Here is a 10041-nt window from a genome sequence, read left to right on the forward strand (position 1 = left end):
CTTTGCCAGAGGAAGAGTGTTGGGTTACAAGAAGAGATGGTTGTGTATACATTTCATGTTTGCCTTGTATTGAAAGCATTTATGTGTATGTTTAACTTTCTACTTAAAAGTTGTTGCATTGACGAGCTAAACACCAGTGACCACCCCTTCTTCGGACTGGTCTAGTCTGCTGTAGAACGACTTGCCATAGTTGAGGCCATCTCAGCAGACAGTGCTAATTGATCATACCAGAAAAATTAATACAAGCTAAATTCCTAAATTAAGGAAACTGACTGTTCTTGCTAGCATAACTTCAGGGTTTCTGGTAGTATCAACAGGACCTTAAATTCTATCCCTAAGCTGGGGCACCAGTTCCCAAGCAGCATGGTCTACCCTGGGACGTCTTTAGTGATTTCCTGCTGATGCCTGTCCATTCCTCTTCAAAAGTTTTCTGGCAGCATAGATGGTTCTCTTGTGCCTTGTGTTAAGAGTTTAACTCAGTTCAGAGTAGTTTTTCATTATTTTGTTTGAATTAGTTTGCATGGATAATTTATTGTCCAACCAATGCTATGCAATGACTTATGTCGTGAGCCCAGTAAGCATTTAAAGAGGGAGCTTTTACCTTGCCATGTGTGCTTTGCTACAGCTTTGCTTTCTATGCTACAGGTTAGAAGTATTTATTGTTTTGGCCTTATCCAGCCCGATGCCTTACAAGACCATGTTATAACTACCACTGGTTTTGAGACAGCCCTATATGCCAAGTTCCCTGATGCAGAACCAAAGATACAGATTTGTCGTTGCAGCTCAGCCCTGCTTTCTGCTGTGCACTTCTGACAAGAATCTCTTTGCCTTTATCTTTGAATCTAAGCCCTCACCCAGACGAAAAAAGGGTGGGATTAAAAAAGAATCAGTCATCACTTATTGAGGCCTTAAAAGACTAGTTTAGTGGAGGTTCACTAATAGAATGGCACTTTAGGTTTAAGTGAAGAACCTGTTTATTTTTCACACTCTTACAGCAGCACCTGTGTTAATGCTTGCACAAGTGTTAATCAATGATAATGTGAAAAATATAATTATCATATTGCTTCTGCTTTATTGCCACTAATTTGTTGATTTCACATTGACCAACTGCTTGCAGTGACCAATAAATATTGCTTGTGGGAAGTGCTAGGACTAATGTAATTACCATAGCCTTCCTAGAGCTGTCTTTTGTGGCTAGAAGGAAAGAAATAGCTGCTTGAAACAAAGCCAGTGTATTGTTTTGGTGATAAGCACTGGTAGAGCAGGTACCTCATTGAAGCTCATTTCAAAAGCCTTCACCTCTGAAAAGATGAAGCTCTCTAGAGACTAGTTTCCTAAGCAATCTTCCTTGCAAAGTCTTGCAAGACCAGTGGAAGAAAACGTGTGCTGCCTCTTTGAGTCCTCAGTAATTCTTAGGACAAGTGCCATGTGGTCAATGAGGATCCTAGAGATGTGTGATGAAGGATATACAGGTGCGGCCTTTGAGGACTGGGTGTAGCTTCAGCTGAAGGTTTGATTTTAGTATGTTGGAGCAAACTTTTGAGGGGAGTTGGTTGCCATAGGAGAGCCAGAGGATTGTGCTAGAAGTGATATTAACAGATTCCTGGAAGGATATAAAGAGGAGCTGCACTGCTGTACTTGAGGCTGGAGGATTTAAAGGTCTTAAAATTAGACTTGGAAATGCTCTGCATGGTACAAGAACTTCAGTGGGAGAAATCTGATACAGGACAGATAGTCTCTCTCCTGTCCTAAATGTGTATAATGGAGTTATTTTGCATTTATTGAGCCTTCCATCCATCTTTGAAGATGTTAGTGTTCTCTGTTCTCTGCTTTTATGTTTTCTCATTTTGTGTGGTATTCTGGTTTTGCCTTTGTTTCAGATAGCAATTGAATCGGGCACATGCTGGGTGGGCATGGATTCAGGAGAATCCAATAAACAAGTATAATTGGAATTTCAGAGTTAGTCCTCAAGATGATTACTATTCTTTTGTACTGTTATAATGGACCTTTTCCCAAGAGTTACATTATACTTGGGTTAGATTTCATTTATTGAGGTGAGAACAGTAGCTTTTGTTGACCTGGTGTGTGCTTTGATCATTTGTATTAATAACCTCTAACCACTTCTTTCCCCCCACTCCCATTCTGCTGCTTGTGTAAATTAACCTCTACTATCACTTCAGGGTAATGTTAAGATTAGAATCTTTTGTGCCTTTTCAAAAGCTGTGCTTAACTCTATGTAGTTACTGCATTAAATGTAAGCTCAGGTGTGACATTTCCAAAGGACTGTTCAGTTATAGTCTATTTTTCTGCTATTCCACTTGCTGTTCTCTTTACCCCAAATACATTGTACTGCTTTCTAAGGAGCTCAGTTTCTCTTGGGTTTGGTCTGAATCTACTAGGCTTATGTGATACTTCCCCTGGCTTTTGTACCATCAGCAAAAACTGTAAATGGCAAACAGCTGGACTACATGCATCTAACACCATCCCAGTTGTGACTTGCTGAAAACAAATGTAGATGTTGTCTGACAGTGCTTTGGTTAGGTAGTGCTCCTCTAACTGGAGAAAACTGGTTTTGGTGCCGTGGATATAACCCTTATATCTTAAGGCTTATTAAGGAACCAGCCTTATTCTTAAAGGAAAGCAGCACTCATGCTTTGTTATCAGTTATTAGCCAACTGGACTGGGAGACTGCCAACAGAGTATTTAGCTTTTGTGCTCAGAATCAGGATTAACAACTTTCTATCTTCACAAATTAGAACTCTTGACCTCTCTGTTAATTTGGTCCTTATTGTATCAAATTGGAAATGCTCCATGCTTCCCCCTCTGGAAGTGCTTAATCTGTTAGAATCACTACCTCACCTACATTTAGAAGCCTTCTTGGAAAGAGACCAAAGCTGCCGGTCAAATACAGAAATACTGAGCAAGCAGTGGGGCTGGGCTGAAGGCTGCTCAGCACCTGGGACACAAACACTGCCAGCAATTGCTAATGCCACTAACTTCAGTTTTGCCCTAAACAGTTTGGGTTGGGACAGGTACGGCAGGGTTGGATCTGCCCTCCGCTCAGTCTGATGTATGTGGAGTTCCACGTACTGTAGGAGTGATTGCTGCTTTTCCTCTGAGGGTTAGATGATCTGTGAACCAAAGGTCACTTTGGCTTCTTGCCTGCTTTACCACCAAGTTTCCCTAGGTAGGAGGCATCAGGGGTTGTTTCAGAGTTGCAGCTTGTTGCAGAAGGAAGGGGACACATCTCCATTCTCGCAGTCATTTTGCTATTCCCACCCATAATGTGCAGGACTGTAGGGATTTGGTTTTATTTTTGTTCATTTGCTCCCTGTTTTAATCTTAAAATCCAACCATTTTACAAGGAACAAAGCAGAAAGTGTCCACAAGCGTGCAGCGTGGGTGTCTCCTGTGTGACAAGCTTCTGCGAGTCTGAAAATAGACTGTGTGCTTTGTGCATTGGGAGTGTTCTTGGAAACACGGCGTGGATGCAGTGCACAGGGGCAGGGACACACCGGGCACTGGTGTTTTGTAGCTGTGCCACCTCTCTGTGCCTGTGAGCAGAGAAGGTCACGGGCAACCTTTTTGCATCAGGGTGCTAAAAACGAGGGTTGGCCGGGAAGTTTCACGTGGGGGCTGGTCTCTTCTTGAGAGAGAGCGCTAGTGTGTTCTTTTCTTACCAGTGTGTTTCACAAATACCCCTTTGGCCTATAAACGTACGATAAAACCTGTGGGTGTGGGTAGCTGACAAATTCTGAGGATTTAGGGCATGAACCCACCAGCCTTTATTGACACAGATGATCCTAATCCATACAAGTTCCGCCAGATTCATCCAGTGAGTCGGTAAGGCTTTCTTGCAGGTCCCATTTTCTCCCAGAAGCAGCTCGTGGTGCTTTTGTTTCCCATTCAGATAAGTTCTGTGGCAAGCTGCCTGGCTCACTCACATCTCCCAGATTTGAAAATAGTAGCATCCAAGCAACTCCCCCTATTGCTGAGCTCTTAGAAGAGATGGGAGCTGTGATTCCAAGTGTCCCAGCCTGTCTGGGTGACTGTATGTGTCCTTGGGAGCCCAGTGGGAGAAAAATGCTGCTGTTAAAGCCCCAGGCCCCTTGGCTGCTGCGAGCAGAGAGACAAAAGGTGATTAAAATAATAGTAAAACCCCCAAATAAATAAAACCCACACAACCTGGGTTTCACAGTGATCATAAGCACCCACAGTTGGGAAGTTGGTGGTTCAGCAGGAAGATGGTGAATGCATTGTCAGTCGTGAGCCTGTGCTGAGGCTGCAGTGATTCACATCAGGGCCCATGATCTATATCTTGGTTCCCCTTCCTTCAGATGAGAAACCTGGGCCATCCATCACCTGTCCCAGTGTGTCTAGCACTGCTCAGGTGTACCTGGAGGGGCTGGAGCAGTGCTGCCAGCCACGCGCTCCTGTGACTTGTGGTTGTTTATTTACTTTAAAGCATAAAATCAACAAGGTTGGAAAAGACCAACGTTTAACCCAGCACTGCCACGTCCACCACTAAACCATGTCACTAAGGGCTTCGTCTCCATGGATTGTCAACACCTCCAGGGATGGTGACTCCAACACTGCTCTGGGTAGCCTGTTCCAATGCCTGCAGTCAGGCTCTTCGCGATTAGCCTCTGGTTTCCAAGATGTACTCGGGCTGTATGTTCTGTTTAACGCTGAAGCAACAGGTGGGAAATGCCTTTCCAGTGCAGCGCGGCTGCGGTCGCCCGAGGCCGGGGTATCAGGGAGTGGGGCGGCTCGGCCGGTCCCGGTCCCGGCCCGGCGGGGGCGGTGTGCTCCCGCCAGCGGCCGCCAGATGGCGGCAGCGGCCCGGTCCGGCCGTGCCCCAGTGCCGTCCTGCAGCCTGGCCGCGGTCAGTGCCCCTAGAGCTCGGCAGCTCGCGTGGCCTCCGTCCCTTCGGTGTTAGCCTGTCAGCTGAGCTCGTTGTGCGGTACCGGACACACCATCTAATGCCTGTTTCTCGCAGGTAACGTTTCGGACAAGAATCTACCACTGTAACATTAACAGCCAAGGCGTCATCTGCCTGGACATTTTAAAAGACAACTGGAGTCCAGCGTTAACCATTTCTAAAGTCCTCCTCTCCATCTGCTCCCTCCTCACAGACTGCAACCCAGGTAAGTCTCCTGCACAGCCATGCAGGACTCCTGATGCCTTGCACCCTGCCAGGCCCCTGGATAACATGGCCTTTACTCATCTCACCCTGTGGATCTGGCCTCCAGTGCAGCACCTTTCCTTCTGCTGGGCAGCCAGAGAGGGCTGGAGGTGGAGGAAGTGATACACCCTACGTGCCTGCTGGTTTTGGGTGAGGGTTGGGCACTCTTCATTGGTCTGCAGGACTGTAATAATTCAGTGATGGAGCTAGAAGAGCTACAAACTCAGCTCTGAAAACAAGGGGATTAGTCTTTTATTTTCCATTATCCATTTAAAACCAGTGGTCAACTATGCCACAGGTAGTCCTTGCTGCTTCTCTAACCCAGCCCTTATCCACACCAGTGACGAGGAACATGCCTTGGTTTCCAAAGTCAACAGAGCCTTGGGCAACATGTTCTAGTGTGAGGTGTCCCTGCCTATGGCAGGGGGGTTGGAACTAGATGATCCTGAGGTCCTTTCCAACCCAAACCATTCTATGATCATATGTGTCTTCTAAAGATGAGAGGAACACCAGATTTCACACTATATTGTGTATGATGAAAATAAACTTGCAGGAAAAATAAAACCTCTTCTTGAGATCTGATCTTTTCTAGAAGGCAGATTTATATTGATACAAGTACGGTCACCAATGAGTATGTTCCAGGAACTTTCAGAAGGGGTAAAATAAACCTGAAACACATGAATCAGTGAAAGCCCTCAGTAATGCAGAATATGGTTATTGAAACTTTAATTGGCATTTTGCTCTTTATTAAGTAATAGATTAGTACATCACCATAAATACACAGAAACCAGTGAAGATGCAGATCATCAATTAAGTATATATAAGTGCTGCAATGCATCTATGTGATTCCCCTGTATTAAATCCATGTTTCAGCTTTATTTTCGTGTTTTTATTTGGTAGCTTGTCTGAAATAAGTGGTTTGTTTTCTTTTTCAGCTGACCCCCTGGTTGGAAGTATTGCCACTCAGTATATGACTAACAGAGCAGAGCATGACAGAATGGCCAGGCAATGGACCAAAAGATATGCTACATAAATAAGATTTTTGTGAAACTCTTACATTATTTGTCTGTGATGGAAAGAGCTGCTTATGATTTTGAAGGGGCGGGGGGAGGGAGGGTGCTGGTAAAGAGTAGGGTATTTCTATAACAGATTTTATTCAGTCTTTTATTTCCTAAGATTTTGTTGTTGTAACTTAAGGTATCTTGCTACAGTAGACAGCTAGGATTGGGAATAGCATATTTTAAGACTGTAATTAGTTCAGCAATATTAGCTCACATATAGTACCGAGGAGAATGTAAACTTCTTAGACTTCTTTGGTTTTCAGTTTGCTTGCAATATGTAAAAGATTAAAACAGCTTAATTTTGTACAGGTACATATGTTGACATTTATGTAAAAGTTCTTTCAAGACTCTACACACTGTTTTTGCCTTTTGTTTTGTTTAGGTTTGGGGGGGTTATTATGTTCTGGGTTGGGGTTGGGTTTTTTTTCCCTTCTTTTTTTTCTTTGTAAAAAGATGTTGGGATTGTTTTCCCCTATGGAGGGCACATTGGTATTTAACAATCCTTATTAAAGACTGTCATCTCATGATCTGTGATTATGGAGAGGTGGATGTATGGCCTCATATATGAAATGAGAAGTAGTTAGTGTATTATTTTATAAGCCAATCTATCTTTGTGAAAAGAATAAAGGTCTTAATCAGGATTTACGGTAACCTGTAGTGAAATACCTTAAGCTGTTTAATTGTAAGGCGTGGAATAGGAGTCACTCAGTGGATTGGTTGTATGTTGTGGGCTACTTAAGTCTGCATTTGTTACTGTGCTAATAAAAAGATGTTTAAAAAAAAAGAAGAGGACAAGATTTCTGCTTAGTGCCTTGCTTTGTCATTTTTCCAGAACAGCATCTCCCGGTATGCTTGAGGATTACAATATGAAATTATAGCCTGTTAAATGTGTTAACGGAGCAATTCAGGTGCAGTGCTGTGCTCCCCTCAGCATGCCTTTTGCAGCCCCAGTGTCCCTGGAGCTGCCATGACCTTCAGATTAGGATTAGGCATGCCAAAATGCCATTCAGATTAGGTTTAGGGTTCAGAGAACCACAAAGACTACAACTCCAAAGTACTGGGGACCTCACCCTCAATTCCAAGATGATGTTCAGATTAGGGCTAGGGTGCAGAAGAAGAGAATATCTTCATGTTTTTACCTAGCCTAGTGGAAGGTGTCTCTGCCTGTGGCACAGAGGTTGGAACTAGATGATCTTTAAGGTCCCTTCCAACCCAAACCATTCCGTGTTTTTCTGATGGAGTGGTCTGTTCCCACTTGGAAGAGAAGGAATCACGTATTTTAAGCTGGCAGAAGACACCTTAAAGGAGAGTAAAGGAGACTTAATCTGTAGATCCTTTAACTGCTTAACAAAGATTATCGCCTGGAGACATGGTGTTTACGCTATGGTGTGTAGCAACAGTGCAGTTCTGGATATAGCATTTTTGACCAGTCATTTAAAGTAAAGGCTGGAAGTACGGATGCCTTTTCACATGGCTAGTACTTCACATTGTGACGTTCTTCTGAGTGCTATGTGGTCACCTGCAATTTCATATTTGTTTTGGTATTTTACAGTAAATTCTGTATATATTTTATATATTTTCCTTCCTATCTATATACATTCAAATCTAACTCTGTCCAAAGTAATCTGTTAATTAGAGGTGATACCCTTTCTTTGCTGGGTGGTTGTGGGCAGTAGTATGTAAACCTCTGTTCAACTGTGGTCCTTTGACACAAGGTGTGTTTTGGTGTATGAGATCCCTCAGCTGCTTGGCTCAGCCTAGCAAAATTATTGGTACATTATTACATCACACCGGGAGCATCTCTGGCAACAGTTTCCTCCTCTCCTTCACTGAATGAAGAGGTAAATGGCTTCATCTCAGTAGGTTTTTGTCAACTCCTTGCTTCGTGCTACCAGGACATGCTAAATCAGCTGTTGTAGCTGGCCATGGGGAGGGAGCTGATCTGGGGTGACTGATCAGCACAGTTTATTCAGCAGGACAGAAGTTTAAAAGCAACAGAGAAAAATGATTCACTGATTTTTTCTTTTTTATAGTAATTTTTCTCCATTATCCTGTGAAGGGACTGTCTAGCTTTGTAGTAGGGAAGTGATCCCAGTGACCTTGGACAGGTTTTGAGTCAGTGGCATAGTAAAAACAAGATACATATTCTGCCCTATAGCTACTACATTATATTCTGTACTTTACTTGTTAACCCTATGTAAAACTGTACTACAGTGAGTTTAATTTTTACTTGGTACCAGCCACTGTGTGTGGATTGCAGAGGAGATGCTACATTTTCCACCACTTGTCAATAAAATACTATGGTATTTAGAAAGGAAATTGATTTGAGTACTTAAAAAGCAGCAGAATAAGCCTATGAAAGAAAACAGTGGGTGGTGGTTGTTTATGTGAATGCCCAAAATGATTTAAACTTGTTTCTAATGAATTTAAACAAATCAAAGATAACATATTTACCTCTTTGTAACCTCTTTGGAAAAATGGCCTTTGCCATTCAGACAATCCCTTTCCCTCTTGCCTTTCCTAAGACATTGTCAAGTCCTGAGTGTCCAGGGGAGGGAGTGACCCAGCTGATCTTGTACAATACAGCTCTGGCAGCCTACAGGTGACATCAGCCTTGGCAGTTGAATGGGCACCAAGTCTGCAGGATGCAGAACTGGGCAGGAACCAGTCACCTCTGTTATTTCTATCTCCACACATTTTAAGTCAGTTCTTGTCAACCTGCACTCCACTGGCTCAAGAGTCAGCTTCAGTGGCAATGTGCAGGTAGCAGAGGTCTTCGCTTATTTTGGTTGATCAAAGCTGAATTGAGTCCCTTCTAGAAGAGGGGTTCTACAGAGCTGAGAGGAAGAGCATAACCAATTCCTTGGTGAGAGGTTGCAGCAAGGAGATGAACCACTGCTGCTCTGAAGTCACCCCACTTACCTAGCACGCAGGCAGATGCAGTCTTCTGCGTAGGGAGAAGCCTCAAGAAGACGTGTGCTTGGTAGGAAATGAGTGAGGAGGGAGTGTTGTTCTGCAGCATCACTGAGGACAATGACTACTACTAGCCAAGTTGAGGGAGGTCGTGTTATAGTGCTTACTCAGCTGCAGTGTTGCAATGGAAACAATTGTATGTTTCTAGCAGGGCATTACAGGAGCTTGCTCATTCATAATTGCTTTCTTATCTCATTCCTTGGCCGCAGCAATCCAAACTGTATTGAGCAAAGCACATAAACAGTTTTGTTTACCTTCATTATAAAGCTAGGCATCCTGCTTAATTTTTAGTGAATCGTAATGCTGCTCTGACATCATTAATGCTGATGGACTTCATGTGTCAGTATTCAGAAAGAGCAATGCTAGAAGCACACAGTTTAATTGTGATTATTAAGCACACCTCTATTTAGCAGTTATGGTATCACAGTGCAAATATTACTCATGGTTTTGCTGGCTTACAGTGAAATTCTCAGTATTTATTCAAAACAATATTAATTTAGTGGAAAATGGATTTCCATTACAGTCTCCACCCCTGATCCCTTTGGGCCAGGTTATAGGATATAACATTGCAATGAACTCCTTGCTCCTAGCCTGGCTATCAACAAGGGGTTTCTGCTACAGTAGTTCCCATAACATGCAACTCAAGTCCCAACTTATGTTATGCAACTCATAACAACTTAAAAGTATTTTCATTACAATGAGGGAAATGAGTACTTCAGTTCACTCCCTCTCTCCAGTATAAGAGGTTGTTAGAGGCTGAAAGCTGTCTGGTCTGTGAACAGTTGCTCATTCTGTCCCTCTATCCAATTCTGTTTAGTTCAC

The 10041-nt window shown here is 43.2% G+C and overlaps 1 protein-coding gene across 7 annotated transcripts in view; it reads left to right on the top strand.

The window, feature by feature from the left end:
- UBE2E1 (ubiquitin conjugating enzyme E2 E1) overlaps positions 1-7043 on the top strand; it is a 46034-nt gene extending 38991 nt beyond the window's left edge. For all 7 annotated transcript variants that reach the window (XM_062607173.1, XM_062607174.1, XM_062607175.1 and 4 more), the window contains 2 exons: positions 5000-5147; positions 6121-7043. In XM_062607173.1, coding sequence (XP_062463157.1) covers positions 5000-5147; positions 6121-6218 — 246 coding nt within the window. In that variant the 3' untranslated portion in view covers positions 6219-7043. The remainder of the gene's footprint in view (positions 1-4999; positions 5148-6120) is intronic.
- Positions 7044-10041: the final 2998 nt, after the last annotated feature.

The sequence above is a fragment of the Pezoporus occidentalis genome, unplaced genomic scaffold, assembly GCF_034315485.1.
Source record: "Pezoporus occidentalis ecotype Australia unplaced genomic scaffold, CSIRO_AGI_Poc_V1 ctg120, whole genome shotgun sequence".
NCBI classification, from domain to species: domain Eukaryota; kingdom Metazoa; phylum Chordata; class Aves; order Psittaciformes; family Psittacidae; genus Pezoporus; species Pezoporus occidentalis.